The 22,044-nt window shown below is 38.8% G+C and overlaps 1 protein-coding gene across 2 annotated transcripts in view; it reads left to right on the top strand.

The window, feature by feature from the left end:
* The window catches only part of LOC124598689 (transcription factor IIIB 90 kDa subunit), a 363,153-nt gene that overhangs the window by 34,275 nt on the left and 306,834 nt on the right, over positions 1-22,044 (top strand). For both annotated transcript variants that reach the window (XM_047136022.1, XM_047136030.1), the window contains exon 3: positions 18,005-18,141. In XM_047136022.1, coding sequence (XP_046991978.1) covers positions 18,005-18,141 — 137 coding nt within the window. The remainder of the gene's footprint in view (positions 1-18,004; positions 18,142-22,044) is intronic.

Here is a 22,044-nt window from a genome sequence, read left to right as displayed (position 1 = left end):
CGCAAGCATGGAATCTTACTGAACGAATCAATGTTTTTTCTTGGGAACTCTGATTAACGTATAATTTTAAGATAAGCATCTCATGGTTTGAAGTTTCAAATAATGATGAAAAAACAAGAAAACAAAAAGAGGTAAACTTGATCACATTTTAGTATGCTGTGGGTTTTTGAGATACACAACACAAAAACAGGTGGAGGTACATTTTATTGTTATAATGAGGGTCAAGGTAATAAATATTGTAATAAAATGAGTGCTGTGTATACTATCACAGTGAGCATTTTGTCCCCTTAAGAGAACTCCACTTCTTCAGCAAAATATGTGGTGGCCCAAATTGCAGTTGTAAGATTATAATAATGTTCTTGATTTTAACAAGCAGTGGCAGATTGATCAAATCTGCCACTTTCTCACTATTGGAGGGCACTCTTATCTGCTGTGAGACCATAACTTAGGCATAATGAAGAGGATATTACAAATGTACGACCAAGTACTTGCTCCAAATCAGTATATGTCATCCTCCCTGCCCACTTTAAAGTTTGTGCAGGGAAAAAAAAAAGAAAGAAAAGAGAGAGAGAGAGAAATAGAGAAATTTTATAATGTGATGGATCCTATTACACAAAAAGGTCACCAGCTTAACTGAAACAATTGGAAGAGGCGCTAGAGAATAGGACAAAGTATCATTTGCCCCCTATTAGCTTTGGTACTGTAAGTACATGTTTTCCCACAAGAACATTGGGCTACTGCAAACAGATGCATGTGATGAGAAAGTTTCCATAAACAAGAAAAAGGTAAGATGATGCTCAGAAACTACCGAAGTAAATTACAGATTGACAGAATCAAGCCTGTATAATAAATTGAAGATGTAGCACTCATTTAGGTTCATTTTTGTTCATACCTTGATTTTATGGTACATGGTCTTGCAGAACCATCTGTATGGTGTCCTGCACTCATAGTTTGTCATCTGAAAACCAAACGATGTAACTGTAAATTTTATCAGCAAGTTAACTTACCCCTTGAGCTTTTTAAAAATGTGATTTTTGTGTGAGAACATTTTTGTGTATATTTGTTATTACTAACATTTTGTTGTCACCAGTCCTTCTTCTTTCTCATTCCAAGGGCACTGCACACAAACATGTTAAATGTACTTTGCATATTTTCAGTTCTGCAGTTACCTTTTCACTTCGCAAAACAAACTGTACACAGTGTTGTTGTGTGTCCTAACACCGTCGCCATTCATTTGTTCCCAAGTGAGTTCAGCACAGAATTTTAATTTTGTTTACTTTTGTCTGTCTTTTGCTGTGTGTGTGTGTGTGTGTGTGTGTGTGTGTGTGTGTGTGTGTGTGTGCAAGTTCCTTTAGCTGTTTGTGTTGCCTTTTCTGTAAACTTTCTTTTATGTTTTAAATAATGTGCTTTGTGCCTTTACAGGTACTATTGTATTTATATAAAACATGTTTGCCCTCTGCTATTGCCTTCTGTAGGTGGAAGTTTTTCTCTGTTTTTATTTGCGGTACAGGCTGTTGCTGGATTTCAGTATTTCAAGTCTGTTACTATTGTAGTTGGGTGGCAGTTTTGGGCTATTAGGTGGTCAGCAAATGTCCTGTGGATGCTGTTACTTTTTAGGGCCCTGGGGTGTTTTGAGTATCTTGTTTTAAAGTTCCTGCATTATTATCGTATGTATACTGATTGGCGAGTGTTGCGTGTGACTTCATATATTCCTGATCTGTTGAACTTTTCTATGGGTGTCTCCTGTGTTCCGAGTTTCTTCTGTGTTGTGTTTTCTGTCCTGTATCCTATTTGAAGTGCCTGTTTCTTCACTGTGGTGTCAATTCTGTGGGCAGGTTTGTTACTGTAGGTGAGTATGTACTGTTTTGTTTTGTGTGTGTGTGTGTGTGTGTGTGTGTTGTTGTTGCACTGTTGTGTCTTTTATGCGGTCACTGTTTGTTGTGTGTGTATGGTGCGTTCATTCCTTTTCTGTTAACAAATTTGTTGGTTTAATTTCTCTATCATGTGGGGCTTGTAACCATTTTCCTCTGCTATTTGTTTTATTGTGTTTATCTCCTATGTGTGAGTCTGCTTCCTTATGGGTGTTCTGTTCAATCTGTGGAGCATGAATCTGGTACTTGTCTGTTTGTGTGCCATCGGGTGGTATGATAGATTGTGAATTGTGGGGCTCATGGTGCAAGACACAGCAGTGCAACAACATGTACACAAAACAAAATAGCTCATACTCACCTACAATAACAAAATTGTCCACAGAACAGGCAATATATTGAAGAAACTGGGACACAGCACAGAAAATACTCAGAACACAGGAGGCACCCACAGATAAGTTAACATATCAACATATCAACACTTACCAATCAGTATACATAGGACAATAATGCAGGGACTTTAAAACAAGATATTCAGGACACCCCAGGCCCCTAAAAAGTAACAGCGTCCATAGAACATTAGCTGACCACCTAATAGCCCATAACTGCCATCCAACTACAATAACAACACACTTTAAATACTGAAACCCAGCATCAGCCTGACCACAAACTAAAAATAGAAGAAAACTTCCACTTACTGAAGACAATATCAAAAGGCAAATGTATTTTTAATTAACACGCAACTCCGTGTAAAGGCACAAAGCACATTATTTAAAACATAAAAGAAAAGGAGCTTACACACACACACACACACACACACACACACACACACACACAGAGAGAGAGAGAGAGAGAGAGAGAGAGAGAGAGAGAGAGAGAGAGAGAGAGAAGTAAACAAAATTAAAATTCCACTAAACTCACTTGGGAACAAATTAATGGCAACAGGGTTAGTACTTACACTTTCATACCAAGTCTTAAGAAATAGTTGGTTCCTTACAAGCGTGGCTTTTATTGTGTTCAGAGCTGGAACAAATTTGTCACTGTACTGGCAGAGGTTTGATGAGCACTGTTTTTGCAAAGTCAAAAGGTGATTGCAGAACTGAAAATATGCACAGTACATTCAATGATGTATGCAGTGCCCTCAGAAAGAGAAAGAAAAAAGATCAGTCACAAAAAAAACATGAGTGATAACAATATACACATAAAACATTGCCACACCAAAATCATGTTTTTTTAAAAATCAAGGGATATGTTAACTCGCTGATAAAATTCACATTTACATCATTTAGTTTGCAAATGACAAGCTATCAGTGCAGGACACCATACAGATGGTCCTGCAAAACTGTATAATATAAAATCAAGGTAAGAGCAAAAACAAACAACTACTCTCTTTAAGGCTCATTTTGTTAGACCAGTTACAATGTAAAATATGTTCACTTTTACAGTTGTCCAATAAACAAAACCCACTGGTGATGGCACGGACGTGCTGAAAAATGTTTGAGTAACAAGAAAACATAGCATAAAAGGCAGAACCTATATCCAATAATTTGAAGATGTAGCTTATAATAAAAGTGGATGAAGATGACTGAAAAGTGACTACAACCAATCAGTTTTGTAACATTTTGTGTCTTTTTTTGTATAAACTTGGTATAGTTTGTGAACAAGTAGGCAGTCATTGTTTATAAAATATTTGTATTTATTTTGTATGAACTTAGGACAGTTTTGTGAATACTTAGACAAATAAAGATAATGTTAAACATATTCATTGGTTTAAGTTCAAGAGTGTTGAGAAACCATAAGTTATTTGGGTATCATTTAACTGTACTTCATATCATAATTGTGTACAGCAATTTTTCTTTGTAGTAGTATGCTTCAGACAGACATATATAGATTACATTTATTGCACTTGAAATATTGTCATTCATTAATGTAAGTTTTTACTTTTCATGTAATTTAAATAAGTGCCTTAAACTACATTTGCTTCTTCATTTATTGCTATGAGGGAATAACTCCTTGTGATAAAAATCACATTAGCAGCTACAAATATTTTTTCAAACTAGATAATATTAGCCTTGCACATTCCAGCTAATGAGTCACTTCACACAGCAGAAAGAAATTCACCATTAAATTGTTAAACAAGGTTGTTGAATCCTTTTTATTCCTCCTACATCACTTATCAAACATGAGTTGTCCACTTTTACAAATAAGTGATTCAGTTGAAAGAGGAGTCTCTCTTCTGTGACATACTACAAAGAAACATAGACTTACATCAGTACCTTTTTTTTTTTTACATGGAAATAAAAATGTATTGTTTTTACAACAAACAATTTTTTTTTCTTTTCCCTTTTGTTTCTTAAATGGAAGTAGAATTAGAACCATTTTGTACTAAAAATAAAAGTATTTGAAATGTAGTTTTTTACTGAAAATTTCTTAGTTTCATTTGCGTTAGTGTGAAAAATTTCAAAGAATTTTGGAAAATAAAGTCCTATTTCATATTCTTCACAATAGTATCTGGTATCTTTTCTTGCTGCTTTCCCAGGTTTTGTCTTGCTTCATTCTGCACAAACCTCATTTGTCCTTGGAGGACATTTTGACATTTCTGCAGCCGGAATCAATTTAGGAAAAGTTTTCCTATTAATCTGTTTACAGATGAACTATTCTGACTGAAAGTTGTTCAACACTATTCCGACTGAAAGTTGTTCAACCAGGCCTCATTTGTTCACCAAACCTCTGCCAATACAGTGACAAATTTGTTTCAACTCTGAACACAATAAAAGGCATGCTCGTAAGGAACCAACTATTTATTAATACATGGCATGACAGCACAAGTACATAAAGTGTAGAGAACATAAACAAGACTGTTGGTGGAACCAGTACATGGCTATATAAGGATTTGCCCACCAGAAGCCACTTTCTATTGGCTGCAGTTGATAGAGGCACTGGACCAAGGTCGGTAGCACGTGGTGGGCCCAAAGCAGCCGAATGGCATGCTATTCAAATGAGCACATAATATTGACACGTGCTGTGGTAGTAGAGGTGGAGATGTAGTAATGTGCGGGTTACTACACCCCTCCTTCGTTAGGGGAAGAGCAGCCACATTCCAGTTCCTCTGTGGTTTGCTTTTGGTTGAAACATAGATACTGTATGAAGAAGTTGGCCTCGACACAAATAGTTCTCGGTACTTGCAAACCAGCGAGTAGGGACGGAAGTGGTGCGAGCGTGGACACACGTGCATTCCGCTCTCTCCTGAAGAGCAGGCAGACAACCCCAGCACACCCATAAGCAAGGGTCACGTTGACATCAGACTCTTCTGTTGGTGCCATGAATTGGGGAGCTGCACTATCTGGAGGTAATGGTGGTGATACTGGCAGGTGCATGGCAGGCAGCGGCATCAGTGTAGACAGCATTTGCTTCAGTGTAGAAGCCGGAGACAGCATTGGGAGATCTGGTGGGCGCAGTCCAGGTGGCATGCTACCCACAGTGAATTGCCATGACAGCAGAATTGCCAGCACAATGGTCTACAGGGAGTAAATGTGCCCACCAAAGGCCACATCTGATTTTAGTACTGCACCATAAGGCACTTGACGGTATGCACCACAAACATACAGCACTGGCGCTGGCTATGGATGAACATAGACTCCATTGCAGGTATTGCCCGAACAGTTGACTCCAGAGTGGAGTTTTGGGCACAAACTGCAATGACATTGGTGCCACTGCTGGACATCTGTCCAGCAGTAGGAGATGGAGCAGCATCCATGGCCACTGGCCATGCAAGATTTTCCCAGACTCCCATCCCTGATCCGAGTTGTTACGTAAGAATGGTGAAAGAAATTCTGTGATGTGTTTGTGTTATGAAATTTTGTGCATGAATTTCTGCCTTGCCATTGGATTGCACATGAAAGGGAGGTGCCGTGGTGTGGTGGATGCCATTGTGTAAGCAGACATCTGTAAAGGATTGAGCAAAAAGTTGAGAACCATTGTCGCAAACCACTGTACAAGGTAGGCCATCAATAGAAAAAAAAATTGCTGCACATTCATCATGTTTGCTGGTGGCAGAAGGACAACGAACAACTTAAGGGAACTTGGAAAAGGCATCAACAAACAATAAGCAAAGTGTGTCTAAAAAAGGACCAGCAAACTACTCGTAGATATGAATTCTTTCCCAAGGAAGCATGGGTGCGCTGGAGGCTCCTCAATGACCTTGATGTAACAGGGAGAGACTCTTCCTATGCAGAATTGCTGGAATCACAACACAGGGATTACCCTTTCCATCAACAAGAGGATGACACAGTCTACCAGAGAAAGATGATGATGGAAAGTGTAGAAGTTCCACAAAGGGGCAGATGCCCGGCCTCACAGATAGTCAGGCCAACTATGTTGTATCAGGTGTGCCACTTGTTTTGGCACCAGGTCTGCAGCTACTGTGGATGCAATCGTGGTGCTGGTGATGGGAAAACCATCAGTAGTCTGTCTTGTTTCTGTGTCAAGTTGAAAACAGTTCTTCCTGATCAAATAATAGACGGGCATATGACCAACAGAGACAAAGCACCCACATTTGTATGCTGCAATGTAGGATGGAAATAAAACCTGTAATTATATCTCCACAAAAATAAGGTCCAGTTTTGAGAGTGATGAGTGACTTTATCAGGTAAAGCAGCTGAAGGGCAAAACAAGGAAACTAAAGGTTTATGATCTGTGACAAAATGAATTTTGTACCGTATAAGAATATATGAAAGTCTTTTAAGGCACAAATAATCACAAGTGCTTCATGATTGACTTGCGAGTAGTACTGCTTAGCTGTGTTCAGTGTTATGGGTGCAAAAGTCATAGGTTGCACAGAGCTGTCTGCATATCAATGAGCCACAACTGCCCCCACACCATACTGGGACATGTCCTTGGCCAAGGCTAATCATTGACCAGGTTGGACGGTCGCAAGGCAAGGTGCAGAGCGTAATTTGTTTTTAAGCCGCATAAATGCAAGCACACAAGCCAGCGATCACTTAAAGGAACATTTTTATGAAGCTACATGTGCAGAGAGTGAGTCAGAGTAGCTGCACCCAAAATAAACCTATGATAGTATGCTATTTTACCAAGGAATGACTGTAGTTCCTGCAAATTGGTTGGACAAGGCAAAGATGTAATAGCTGTTCCAGTTGAACATCCTGCATTGAATTTTCATGACTGAGATACTAATACAAGGTTAAAAGAATTGTAAGGCTTGCAATTTGCAAAATAGTAAAGAGAGAACAGAGGTTACAGAAGTGTTCTTCCTTGGTAGTGCTTATTCATACAATATTGTCAAAATACTTGTTGTGGCACAGAACATGTACTGAAATTTCCTCCAAAAAGCATTGAAAGATAGCTGCGGCACTAGCCACTTCAAACATTACTTGCTAATATTGCTAAAGACCAAAAGGTGCATTTACTATAAGCATTTGCTTCTATGCCTTGTCTGATGGAACCTGCATGTAGGCCTGAGGTAATAAAATAATTGGCCCTTGGCAAATTTTGCAAGTTATTTCATCAACTTGAGGCAAAAGGTATGGGTCAATAAAAGACTGTGCATTGATGGTAACTTTAAAGTCTGCACAAATTTTGGAGCTGACACAACAATTTCTTGACAATAATTAATAGCATAGCCCGCTAACTTGTTGAAACTGGTGGAATGATGCCTAGTGACACCAACAAATTCAGTTCAGATTTAACTTGTTCACATAGGTACACAGGCATGGGATGTGCACAGAAAACTCAGCCAAGCTGGAAGTTTAAGCAAGATATGCACTGTGAAGGTGTTGCACATCCTAATCTCTAAGAAAACAAATCTGAAAATTCAGAACACAATGATTCTACGTTGTGATAAGGAACCTGATCTGATACAAGATGCTCAGTGTCAGTAGTATAAAATTCAAAAGCAATGAAAGAATCTAACCCAAACAAATTTTCTGTATGATAGTCATAAATAACCAAATATGTGATAGGACAGGTAACAGAATTGTAACCTGTGGTGGCAGTAAATTGATCAAGAACAGAAATATGCTGTCTATTGTAGCTTACCAGACAGCGTTTGATGGGGCAATGGGAGAGAGCCCAGTCATACATATGTTTGAGAGTTGAGGAGCAAATCAGCTGCTCCAGTACCTGCTTGCAGCGATAATGCTTTGTGCAGCACAGACTCTGCAATTAAGAGCTTATTCTGATCTGCAGGTAGTGATGAAATAGAGTGATTATCAAAGTCCATATGTCCTGAGGAAGCCTGACAGCAACAAACTGATGGAATGTGGTCTTTCTTGTGGCACGGTGCCAAATGCCTGGGCCATATAGGTCTCCCATGTTGTGTGAAACAGGAGGGGTGTGATGGAAGTGTTGCAAGCTATCCTTGTAGTTGTCAGTCATTTTGTCCATTGTGGCTAGATTTTGTAGTTAGAATGGCATTGGCTTCCTCTTGCTCGGCGAGCTTGTTGCTGTGCACCAATGTGGTTCACTATCAATAACAGTGACATTGCCCATGTTTCAATTTGGTGGCCTGCAGCACAGGAAACTTCAAAGGACTGAGCAATCTTTAAAACGTATTCAAAAGATTTATCCTTACATTGAAGGGCTCGCTGACTAACTTCTTGATCAGGTGCTAGGTGGATGCTTGCATCTGCAACCATGGAGTCTGCTTAGGATTCTTTGAGGGCTTTTAGTAATAAAGTGAAATTTACAGCTCAAACTCTTTAGATTCACTGATAAGACTGATGTGGCTGCTTGCGGCACTGGTAAAATTTCACATGAGCAGCAATGACATGGGTTCACTTGCGATGATATGAAGACAACTATACATTTCATCAAAAAAGGTGAGGCTGGTTCCTGGAAAGGGACTAATTGACACAATAATTCATAAATACAAGGAACAATCCACGATAAAAACAATTCCTTACAAATTTCTTTGTCTATCACCCTAAATGCAATAAAATGCTGTCGGCACTACATTTCTTAAGCCTCCCAATTTTCAGCAGAGTCATTGTACCTGAGATGGTGGAACCTCAACAGTCAATGTGGCCACAGATTTTTTTCCAAGCAATTGTAGCAAGTTTCTGCTGGTGGAGAAGTGATAAAAGTATTGCATCCATGGATAAGTTACATGAAAAAGCAATAACTGAACTTGAGCACATGAAAGTTCTAACTGTCGCCAGTTGTGTTCTAACTCCGAACACAGTAAATGACACAGATGTAAGAAACCAACTATTTATTAAGTAACAGCATGACAGCATAAATACAATGTAATTTAGAGAACATACAAAAAGTGGGGGGGTCTCTGATAGAGGCCCAGAGCAGCCAAACGGCACACTACTTGAGTGAGTGAACATATTGACACGCTTTGTTGTAGTGGTGGTGAAGGTGCGGTACTGTGCAGGTGACTACAGAATTCACCAATATGTTTGCTAGTAGGCCTTGTCTTTTATTATAAAACACAGATTCACAGTCATTGTCATGAAGATGTGAGAAAAGGTTTCTTCCCTGACTATTTACTTCCTCTCAATCGGTATTAACCTATTAGCGCAGTGGTTACCAACCTTTCTTAGATCATTACCCCTGCATGCCATCATACATTAGCTAGCACTGCATACTGCATCGCCCCCTCCCCCACTTCCTGTCACATTATCACCAACTTTAACACCTAACTAAACTGTAGAATGAAGGACTTTTCTAGGAACACTTTTATTTTTAAAATAAGTAAATATGAATATTTACTCTCTCTGTTTGTCTGTCTCTGTGTGTGTGTGTGTGTGTGTGTGTGTGTGTGTGTGTGTGTGTGAGAGAGAGAGAGAGCTGAAGAAATTCGTAGTGCATTGCAAGTGCTAACCACAACTCCTTCTCAGAAAAGGAAGCTAACTGTTGACAGTGAGGGTAGACACTTGTTACAAAACATGCCCTGCATTACTCCTCTCCATTGCAGCACTTGCTTCACCAGCACACTGCGAACCCATTTCAAATCAAAGATGTTCAAACGTGTGCACTATACTTGCTGTCTGTAGATCACATCATTGCTGCACTCCTTACTTCTGAACTGGCAGAAATTGGACAACTTCGGGCTGCTAATTCTTTGTGTCAAACCACTCTAATAATAATAATAATAATAATGATAACAACAATACTGTGTACAGCACTGTAGTAGTCCTTATGTAGTTGCTGTTGTGTCCTGCTGTTGATCAGTTCATTTTATATGTCTCGAAGTGAGTAATGAGGCAATTACTGGACTACTGCAGTTACTATCTGCAACTTGGACAAGACATTTTCTTGGGATATTTAGCATTTGTTATGCATATGCCTCACTTTTATCATCAGTGATATATGGGAAAGCATGATGCGTGTAATGGCTGGACTATGTGAGGAACCTGTAACCGCCACCGCATTAATGCTACTAATTGAGAAAAGTAATTATTGATAACCTATATAATCAGTATTAGAGTCTAACAAAACTGTTGTAATAGTAACAATCTCTTGAAAATAATTTAGTTTCATTGCTGAAACAGAATCAAATTGTTTAGTTTTTACCCCTCAGGGGTAATTACCACTGTACTAGTAGCTAGCTGTGGTCCACAACAACCTTGTTTTTTTGTAATCGTCCAAAATTAAAGCAGATTTCATCTTCTCTATCATTCATAATATTGTTCTACCATTGATACTGGATGCAGTCATTTTGCATTTTGTCATCAAAAGAAATACATTTGTAGTGCCCTTCCATTCCATAAACAGCAAATGGTCTTATCTGCTAAATTTTTTTCAGCTTCTGGCCAATAAGATCTTTAGGTAGTCCTTTTTTATTTTTCAGTACTATATTGTAAGACCACTTTGAAAATAAATACAAAGTATGTAGCAGACAATAACTGATGCCATTTGCACTGTGTATGACATTGTGAGGCATGTGGCAACAAAGGGGAATGTGAACACTGTGAAACAAGTAACACACAATACTGTTGTGTTTGTTTTCTGGCAGTACGAGTGAAAATGATACCATACCATCTGTGTTTTTACGTGGTAGTAAAAGCATCACAGACCATCTTTACACAGATGGCAGTCATTAGACAAATGTTTGAAGACATTTACAAAGGTAAGAAATGGTTGACGCAGGTCCCACATCCCTTGTCATTTTTGCATATAATCTGTGTGACATAGGAGCTATGTCAATCACCTACAAGGTGTTTATCTCCACTTTGCTGTACCATTTTTGGGAAACCCATCTTTAAGGTGTTAGAGCTCAGCTGGTAGGCAATGTTTGTCACAAATGGCACGTGACTATGTGCTAGAGCCATTAGAGCAGTGTACTGCTACGCTGGATGATGACAGCAAAATAACCAGTCTTATTGTTTCATTACAAACCATGTTCGCTTACTTTATTTGAACAGACTTGTATCAAGCAGGACACGCATATTACCAATTAAGAAACAGAAACAAATATTGTGACAGACTTTCAGAGTACCATCCTCAAGACTCCCCCTCCCCCAGTTACTCCCAGTACGTTCACAAATGATGCTATTTTTGGCTAACAGTTTTTGTTTGATACTAAGGCACTGTGTGTGCTGTGTGAATGACCTGTTTATGCTAACATCAAGGCCATTACTTGCCATCTTTCTTTGAGTTTCTGCTTGTTTGTTTTGCAAGTGGGAAACCAGTTTTCATTTTTGTAGATTAGGCTTTACAATTCTTGCAATAGTATTTGGAGAGTTTATAAAGCTGTAGTAGTTGTGTTGTAGTGACATGTACAATAATCCATATCTACGTCTTTATGAAGCAACTTCCACTTGAGTTATGAGAATCATTTAAAGTTTAATTACCTCTGCATGGCATTCATGTTGTTGTTTACTTGAGGGGTGCAGAGCTTATGCCCTTTATGCTCTTCTGTCACAAGGAAACTTCACAAATTTGACCTCATATTTTAGAAAGAAAGGAAAAAAAAGCCTGCAAGACAGCCCTAGGAATCGATCCTGCATGGGAATTTGAGCCATAATTCTGACAGTATGTCTGACAGTATTCTGAATGTACAGCTTGTAGACTTTCATGTGCACCAGTTATTTGTCACGTGCTTCACCACACTTTTTAATGTTGAAGACAAGGGAAGATTGGGGTGGGGAGGGGCTCATGTCTACCAAATGTGCTTTGATATCTTGTTAGAGACCATGTTGTCTTATGTGAAAAGAGCATATAATACACTATGTGATCAAAAGTATCCGGACACCTGGCTGAAAATAACTTGCAAGTTTGTGGCGCCCTCCATCGGTAATGCTGGAATTCCGTATGGTGTGGGCCCGCCTTTAGCCTTGAGGGCAGCTTCCACTCTCGCAGGCATATGTTCAATCAGGTGCTGGAAGGTTTCTTAAGGAATGACAGCACATTGTTCACAGTGTGTCTCACTGATTAGGGGTATCAATGTCGGTCAGTGAGGCCCGGCACAAAGTCGGCGCTCCAAAACATCCCAAAGGTGTCCTATAGGATTCAGGTCAGGACTCTGTGCAGGCCAGTCTGTTACAGGGATGTTATTGTCATGTAACCACTCTGCCACAGGCCATGCATTATGAACAGGTGCTCGATCATGTTGAAAGATGCATTCGCCATTCCTGAATTGCTCTTAAACAGTGGGAAGCAAGGAGGTGCTTAAAACATCAATGTAGGCCTGTGCTGTGAAAGTGCCATGCAAAACATCAAGGGGTGCAACCTCCATGAAAAACACGACCACACCATAACACCACCTCCTCTGAATTTTGCTGTTGGCAGTAGACACGCTGGCAGATGACATTCACCATGCCATCAGATCATTTGTCACTCCATAAAATGTTTTGCCACTGTTCAGTTGTCCAGTGTTTATGTTCCTTACACCAGGTGAGGCATCATTTGGCATTTACCGCCACCATGTGTGACTTACGAGCAGGACGGCCTGTACGCTTTTGTGCCATACGTGTCCCTTCACATTTCCACTTCACAATCACATTGGAAACAGTGGACCAAGTTATGTGTAGGAGTGTGGAAATCTCGCATTCAGACTATCGACACAAGTGACACCCAATCACCTGACCATGTTTGAAGTCCACAAGTTCCGCAGAGCACCCCATTCTGCTGTCTCACGATGTCTAATGACTACTGATGTTGCTGATGTGGAGTACCTGGCCGCAGGTGGCAGCACAATGCACCTAATATGAAAAACGTATGTTTCTGGGGGTGTTCGGATACCTTTTGATAACATAGTGTACGTCAAACTCGTGCACATATCTGTTCAGTGTTATTTTGACTGTACATACCAAAAAATCAGAATTAATAAACTAAGATACTGAAGAATTGTAATGAAATGGAGTTCATGATTTTCAATTCACAATTAAATCATGCCAGTCATGTTGAAAAATAGCACAACTCCTGCAAATGTACAGGATGGTTATAATTAAACTTTTGCCACTATTTACCATATGGGTACCAAACTTTATATGAAAGTTGTTCAGACTGAGTGCTGCAGGATTTACATTGTTAGTAATGTTTTTCTCATGACTTGCTGTTAGGCACTAGTACTGGTACAGCGATGTAGGGTTGAAACATAACATCAGTGTGCATTACAAATGCAGATGGTCAACATGGGGCTGGACAAGGTGAATGGGGCTTTACTGATACAGCTGTTTTATCAAAACAACAGCAGTAGTGCTGCTGCTCTTTATGAGTATTGATGCATAAAATGAATACTGAGGGGTCCTTCTTCTTCACCAGGGTTGAAAAACATGATTCAGAAGCTGGAAATAGCTGGCAATTTGGGAATTGCCCCTGTGAGAGGCTGACTGCCAATTGCACCACAAATTGGTGAAGAAGTTGATGTTGCCATGGCTGAAAATTCTATACGGAGTGTGCAGTCTTCAAGCAGTACGTGATTCGTGCTGTGACAGCTGAACATTCCATAGTCCACCATTGTTTTGAGCAGTAGTAGAGTAATCTGTAGTGTAGTTCCAGGCTGTTGTGGATTCAGATGATCATCACATTGGGCAACATTTGTAACCTGGCATGTAAACATAATATGCAATTAACAAATGTTACTCTCTCGTGTAGAAATGAAAATGTGCTCTTTCAATGGTTTATTTGTCATTTCTCTTCCACATGTCCTCACAAATGTTTCAGCAAAGTTTCACTGTCCTATGATCAGTCATTTGTCATGGGAATCCTCCCAAGTAGCAAAAGTTTAATTACAACCACTGTATACTTAACATTAATAGTTTCAGCTCTTCAAACTAAAGAAAATAACACACAACATTCATGTTAATAATTAAGTAATGCTACATTACTTCTTTAATGTCCATTCATCTGATCAATGTACACTGCATTTCTGAATCACAAAATATATGTGCTCAGACCAAAGAATCTCTGGCACCAGCTACAGGTTAGAAACTGTGTGCTTTGACATAATGAACAAAGCATGTTACAAATGTAAAACCAATATTTCACAAACCTCGTATTCTCCCCTCGGGACAGTTCTTCACACTTGGGCATTAATCGGCTGACTGAGTGACAACTGGCATATGCACCATGTTTAAAAGCTGTACGTTCAGAAGGTCATAACTGCGCAGTATCAGAATTATGACTCAAATTATGATGCAGGATCGATTGTTGGAGCTGATATGTTGCAAGTGTGCTTTTTTTTCCTCGTAAAAATATGTAGTCAAGGTGGTAATGTTTCCTTGTTGGTGTCATTCTCTTTGCAAGATGGGTCAGGTGGTTAATTAGTTAACTCTGTGGTGTATGATTTCAACAACAGAGGACAGCCTTTAATGGTCACTTCCATGACATTATTAATCACTCATGAGGCTGCAAATGCATCCAGGGCACAAAACCAGTAGGGAGAACCCACTGTAGTGAATTGTGTGCATTTGCAGCTTTGAGACTGATTGGAAATGCCAAAGAAGCAATCAATAACAGCTGTTCCTTTCTCTAGAGCTCAAAAGAACTGACACTTGGCTCTGAAGGCATGTTTATTATGGATACCAATGTACAGACAGAACAGAAATGACCTTCTGGATATACAGTGCAGCCATTTATACAAACACTGCATTTTCCAGAATGATGGTGTTTATGCAGACAGCAAATATTCCAGAATATACAAACATTACAAGCAAAAGATATTTCAAGAACCTTCTAGAAATGATAAAAACAAAATAACAAATAATAGTTTATGTTTGGATCTGGATTGGTGACTACCGGCACACCAGCTAGCGATGCCAACCACTATGCCACATTTCGTGCCCAACAGAAGAAGGGATCGGTTGGTAGGACATGTCCTGAGGCGTCAAGGGATCACAAATTTAGCATTGGAGGGCAGTGTGGAGGGCAAAAATCATAGAGGGAGACCAAGAGATGAATACACTAAGCAGATTCAGAAGGATGTAGGTTGCAGTAGGTACTGGGAGATGAAGGAGCTTGCACAGGATAGATTAGCATGGAGAGCTGCATCAAACCAGTCTCAGGACTGAAGACGACAACAACAGCTCACAGCAATGTGAGCCAGAGAACTATAAATGTTCCCTCATAGGGAATGTATACAACCCCTTATATTTACCTGCCCTCTGCTAAAAGTGAAATTTGATGCACGTTTCATTTCATTTATGGACAGTAGCATCTACTTCCTCATTCACTGACATTGTAAAAAAAGAGTACATACTTACAATAAGCTTTACCTTTTGTGAACACTGAAAAGAACCATAAAATTCAATTGGATTGGGGAGGATTTTGAACTGAATGTGGTTTTTAACAACTAGGTATTAATACAAGTTCAACTCAGGTGCATGGGGAAAAGGAGCAATGTGGGGGAGGAGATGTGTTTCACCTCCACAAACCAGTAATTGCTGCTAAATGCAATTTTCATGTTTATGTGAAGCCATATGCATAGGCCTACACTTCTGTGCCTGCTTGCTTGTTGTATTTAAAGGTTCCAGAGGATTGTTGTTAAATGAGGACTTCTGTAGAGTGAATCCATAGAGTGGTTTCAATTTGGGAGGATGAGAGCTTAGTACTCGTTTGACCAGCAGTATTTAGTTGCTATGTGATTTCCCTTAATTGATGAAAGCTGAAAGGCACATTTCCCTTTTCGTACCCAGTTTGAGCCTGTGTTGTGTGTCTAATGACATTGTTTTGTTGATGTGAAAAGAAACGTTGCTTCAATATGCTTGTAGTTTCAGTGTTCCTTCCTTCATCTGCTCTGTTTTTGTTGTTGTTGTCATTGTTAACTTCTCAGATGTTAAAATTTTCTCTCTTGCTGACATCTTTGTTGGTGGTACTTCTATGTATAACTGCCCCTTTTTTTATGAAAGCTATGGATTCCTCCATCTGTTCACTGCTAAATCACTACTCTGGGAATATTGAATCAAGTAAAGTTAATGCTGTCTGCCAAAATACCATAGAAACCTGAAGAAGAGCTGTATACAGTGCCTCCTTTAAGGACTGTTCTTTACTTTCTCGGTGAAAACTTGTGGATCGAGCCTTAGCGTGTAGTGTTAGGCCTACAGTTTCATCCCCTGCTGTGAGATGCATTATTAGAGGCCACTAAAATTTAAATGCCTGCCTCCTTAGCCTCTGAGAATGTATCTTGCCATGGGAGATGAAATGTTACGCAGAAAAATATACATAAGGCTGCAAACTAAGTCCCAAAACCAGATGTCACCAAAGAAGAAGAGAATATCTCTTTTCACTCAGTGCTGTTCATACCTGCAATGCATCAGCTTAATTATTCATCCGAGCTATGATTTCTGGAGCAGACTTTGAAATCTACTCACCTTGCTTATTTTTTCTTCACATCACGCTAAGGGGCCTGGTCACTCAACAAATTAAACACTGGACTCACATTCGGAAGGACGACGGTTCAATCCCGCGTCCAGCCATCCTGATTTAGGTTTTCCGTGATTTCCCTAAATCGTTCCAGGCAAATGCTGGGATGGTTCCTTTCAAAGGGCACGGCCGACTTCCTTCCCCGCCCTTCCCTAATTCGATGAGACCGATGACCTCGCTGTCTGGTCTCCTTCCCCAAAACAACCCAACCCAACCCACTCAACAAACACAACCATGGTATTGTAGGCAGGAATCATGTTGCTTGTAAATCTCTATATGTGTTGTATGGATCTTATCCACATCCTCACTGCAATACTTACACCATGTACTGTGTTAGCCACCATCTATTCAAGCTTCTTTTCTTGATAATAATTATTTCATAACATTTCATAACAAGGCTACCTACATTTGAGGTGACCCATGTTCTCTACTAACTGAGAAACATCCAGTGTTTAGTATTCTCATCTCACTGTCACAGACATTACTTAATTAGTTTCTCTTTTCATCTCTCTTTTAAATTTTGTGATTTATGTATACATCTTTTGTTTCCATTAATTTTTCCTTTATTGCCGCCTTCTTTGCTTTGTACTTAATGTTGTCCATCTTTATCTCATATCTGTTTCGTTATCACCCCCCTTCATTGCTGTAGTATGCTTGCAGTTTCGTTGTTCCTTCCTTCATCTGCTCTGCTGCTGCTGTTGTTGTTCTTGTTGTTGACTTCTCAGATGTCCAAATTTTATCTCTTGCTGACATGTTTGTTGGTGGTACTTCTACACGTAACTGATGCAACTGGTAAAAAGTGGTATGTACTTAAACTGATATGGGAGAATAAATTTTGTGCTAGAGGCACCTACAAAGTAGGTGATGAACTAACTTATTTACTGGACATCTGTATAACTGACGCGCTATTGATATAAATTTTTGATTTTTGTATTTGTAAACAGCATACATTTATGGCCAGCACTTAGTGCTCCACTTAGTGTAAAAATGATGTACTCTCACAAAATTTGTTGTGATTTGCACAGTAATCCACATATACAAGACCATATTTTAGTGCTGATACATTGAAAAGTGAATGCTTAAAATTCTGAAGTGTACTGAGTTATTCATGAAGTGTAACAGATTTTTTGGATATTAGTAAAAGAAATTATTCTTAAAGAGATTATGCCACAGGTGGTGTAAGATGTAACACTTTACAAAATAGAGAGCCCCATATAATCATAGTTTTGTTCAGGTTACCATAACTTCTCAATCTTTTCCTATTATTCATTACAAACATGTGTTCATATTAGATACTTCTGTTTCAGGTTAAACCAGCACTGCATTGACACAGCATACAATTTTTACAAGATGGCACTGACAAGGCAGTTAACTAAAGGAAGAAAAAATACTCATGTTGTAGCGGCTTGTGTTTACATGACTTGCAGAGTTGAAGGAACAGCACGTATCCTTTTAAAGGTGGATTCATGTTGCATTTAAATTTCTTTCTAATTTTTATCTACCATGTAAATATATGGTATAGTTTCGGGAGACCTGTCAACAGTGTGAATTACTTTATATAACACAGAATACTGAGAAGTGGTACTGCTGTCTAGTGTGCATGTGTGGATTCGTGTTATGAATACCCCTAAACCCCCCCCCCCCCCCCCCATGTATCTTCTAATTGGAAGTTGAAAATTTAATTCCAGTCATTTGTTTTTTCAGGGAGATGAAAAGATGATAATCTTAAGGCAGTAAAACAAGGGAATGCAGAGTGTGATTAAAAAACATCCCAACCAAAGGAGTCCAAGAGACGTTGATGCCTAAGGCTTGGTGAGGATGGGTGTTGTCATGCAACAAGCACACTTATCTTGTCGTCATTCTCCTCCTTTGGTTTTAAATGCTCCTTTTGAGATTTTTAGTGTCTCACAATATGTTATGCATTGATGCCTCTGCCCCCCCGCCCCAAAGGTAGGAATTCAACTGAAATGTTGTCTTTTCAGTCCCAAAATGCTGATACTATATTTCTTTTGTCTAAAATAGTAGTTTTAAAGATTTTGGCAGATGGAGAATTGGTGTGATGCCACTGTAATGACTGTCTTTTTGTCTCAGGTGTGCAATGAGCCACACAAGTTTTATCTCCAGTCACAATAGAGCTCAGTAAACCCTCATCTTCTAATTCACATCATTCAAGAAACTTGCAGGTACTGTTACCCAATTTTACTTGTGCTGCTCTATCAGCTGTTGTGGGACCCCATCTTGCACAAAGTTTTCTGTATCCATAATTTCTCTGAGTGTCTCATATAAAAGAGTTCTGGAGACTTGAGGAAACATTGCAAGAATTTCATCAACTATCAACTGGTGGTATTCACAAACAGTTTCCTCATTTTTTTGCTCCAACTCATTAATCAAAGTGGAAGGTCTTCGACTCCTCTTTTCATCATGAACATTTGTTCTGACTCCCTAAACTACTTAAACACACATATTCCATTCAAAACACCCTTTGGCGCAAACTGTTTTGATTCATGATAAAAATTTATTAGGTGTTGTTCCTTCCTCGCGTAGGAAAAGAATCACAGCACGTGGCTTGCAACTGGCAGTAGTTCTTACCGTTTCACATGACAGGACACTAAAAAGTGATTTTACATACTGCCATCTTCCTGATCTTCCTGTGATGCTCGCTCCCATCAGGGGATCCCCCCCCCACCCGCCCCCACATCCTCCTACCATTCAGTGTCTCGAACTCTAAAAAAACAATGTGACAGCCTGTCACAGTCACATTATACTCACTTTCTGAACATGCTTCATACTTGAGTAGCCAAGAATGCTTCCCTTTGGTACATCACACTAAGAATACTGTATGATGATTTTGCTGATGAAATCTGCACTTAGTTTTTTTGTGAAATGGTTTGGCACAAAAAAAATTTCAGAAGAACATGAATTTAATGATAATTCACTCAAACTATAAGATTCTAATTTGTGTATCAATACTGAAGTTGCAGAATCAAATGACTGAAGTGGATTTTGAAATGAACTTGGAGCTCGTATTATAGAAAGAGAAGAGGAAGCAGGTGAATATCAGATGGGAATTATAATAATGCAAGAAGAATTTTACAGGACACTGAAAGATCTAAGTGGAAACAGGGTACCTGCAATAAATGACATTCCTTCAGAATTACGGAGATCCTTCAGGGAGACAAAATCATTCTGTCTTGTGTGCAAGATATGAGAGAAGTGAAATGCCCTCTGACTTCATGAAGAATGTTGAATTCCAGTTCCAAAGGAGGCGTGTGCTGACAGGTATGAATACAATTGAACCATCACTTTAGTTAGCCATAATTGCAAAATATTCACACATATCATTCAAAAAACTAGTAGAAGCGAACCTTGGGAAAGATCAGTTTGAGTATCGAAGAAATGTAGGCAATACTGACCCTACGATTTGTTCTAGAAAATAGGTTGGAGAAAGGCAAACCTATGTTTATAGCATGTATAGAGTTAGAACAAGCTTTTGACAATGTTGATTGAATTATGCTCTTTGAAATATTGAAGGTAGCAGTGATAAAATACAGGGAGCAAAATATTATTTACAAATTTTACAGAAATCAGACTGCAGTTATAAGAGTCAACAGACATAAGAGGGAAGCAATGGTTGAGAAGGGAATGAGACACATTTGTAGCCTATGCCTGATGTTATTCAATTTGTTCATTAAGCAAGCTGTGAAGGAAGCAAAGTAGAAATTCAGAAACGGATTTGGACGAAACAACTTTTCATTTGAAGAGATGGTGACTGACTTATGCAGTTTTGTTAATTTTTCATACAATCGCTTTTCGTGAAATAATTGTAACCTGTTTTGGCCAACAATGACCATTCTCAGATGCTACAGGCATCATTTGGTCAACAAACGTTTGTGGTTTGTCAGACTGTATATATAATTTATGTTCAGGGAGAAAAAAATAAAAGCTTTCAGGTTTGCCTATGAGATTGTAATTCTGTCGGAGGCAGCAAAGGACTCAGAAAAGCAATTTAACAGACTGCATAGTGTCTCAAAAAATGTTACAAGATGAACATCGACAATCATAAAATGAGGGTAATGGACTGTAATCCAATTGAATTGGGAAACACTGGAGGAATTAGATTAGGAAATGAGACTCTAGCAGTGGACAAGTTTTTCTATTTGCAAGCAAAATATCTGATGATGGCCAAAATAGAGAGTATATAAAATGCAAATTGGCTATGATGAGAAAAGCATTTATGAAAAATGCTGAGTTTATTAACATGTAATATCAATTTCAGTGTTATAAAGTCTTTTCTTCCATGAAAGTGAAAAGTGAGCAATAAACAGTTCAGATGAGAAAGAGCAGAAACTTTTAAAATGTGGTGCTACAGAAAAATACTGAATATTCTACAGATGGATCAAATAACAAATGAGGAGGTACTGAATTTAATTGGGATAAAAAGAAATGTATGTCCCAGACTAACTAAAAGATGTGATTGGTTGATGGGGCATATTATGAGGCATCAAGGAATTGACAGTTTGGTAGTGGAAGGAAGTTTCGAGGGTAAAAATCCTAGAGGGAGCCCAAGATTCAGAAGGATGTAGGATGCAGTAGTTATTTAGGGACTAAGAGGTTTGCATAGGATAGATCAGTGTGGAGAGCTGCATCAAATGAATCTTCGGACTGAAGACCACAACAACAACAAATGCATGTACCAGTACCCTTGTGTTTCTTTAATAAAATATACATTCAGTTAAGAAAACTAATAAATTATGAAACAGCATTGCTGCCAGAACTTACCTTCAGGGGACAAAATACATACCATAGTACTGTTGATGTACACACATATGAAAGTGACACACTACCTACCTTTTGGAACAAATAGTTCCTTCATTGCTGAAGAGAGAGGGGGTAAGCTGGGAAAGGTGAAAAAGGAAGGGCAGATCATTCAGACCCCATGATGAGTGAGACTCACCACCCAACAGGACCAATAGTTCCAAAAGCTAAGTGGTACGTCTCTTTTTACCTTTACATGTATCTACGGGCAGTGCTGCTCATTTCACCTGCTGAAGAGAATTACTGGCCAGCAGTTCTTTCTTGTAATTTATTAAAATATACATTCATAATTTGTAAGTATGGAGTACAGTTGTTTAGAAATTAATCAACAAGTTATATTTAATTTGCCATGTATTGAATATTACAGAATATTATTTTGGATTTTGTTTTATGTTCTGCAATGCTTGACTGCATATTATGCCTTCAGTATCTTTATGATGGATGAAACTTCAATCACATAAAAAACAGAATTGTTTTGGATAGAAAAGGTTATTTAGTTTGATTTTTTTCATAATTATTTCATTTAATTTTG

This window comes from Schistocerca americana, chromosome 1 (assembly GCF_021461395.2).
Source record: "Schistocerca americana isolate TAMUIC-IGC-003095 chromosome 1, iqSchAmer2.1, whole genome shotgun sequence".
Classification (NCBI taxonomy): Eukaryota; Metazoa; Arthropoda; class Insecta; order Orthoptera; family Acrididae; genus Schistocerca; species Schistocerca americana.
This window is presented reverse-complemented; position numbering and strand designations above follow the sequence as displayed.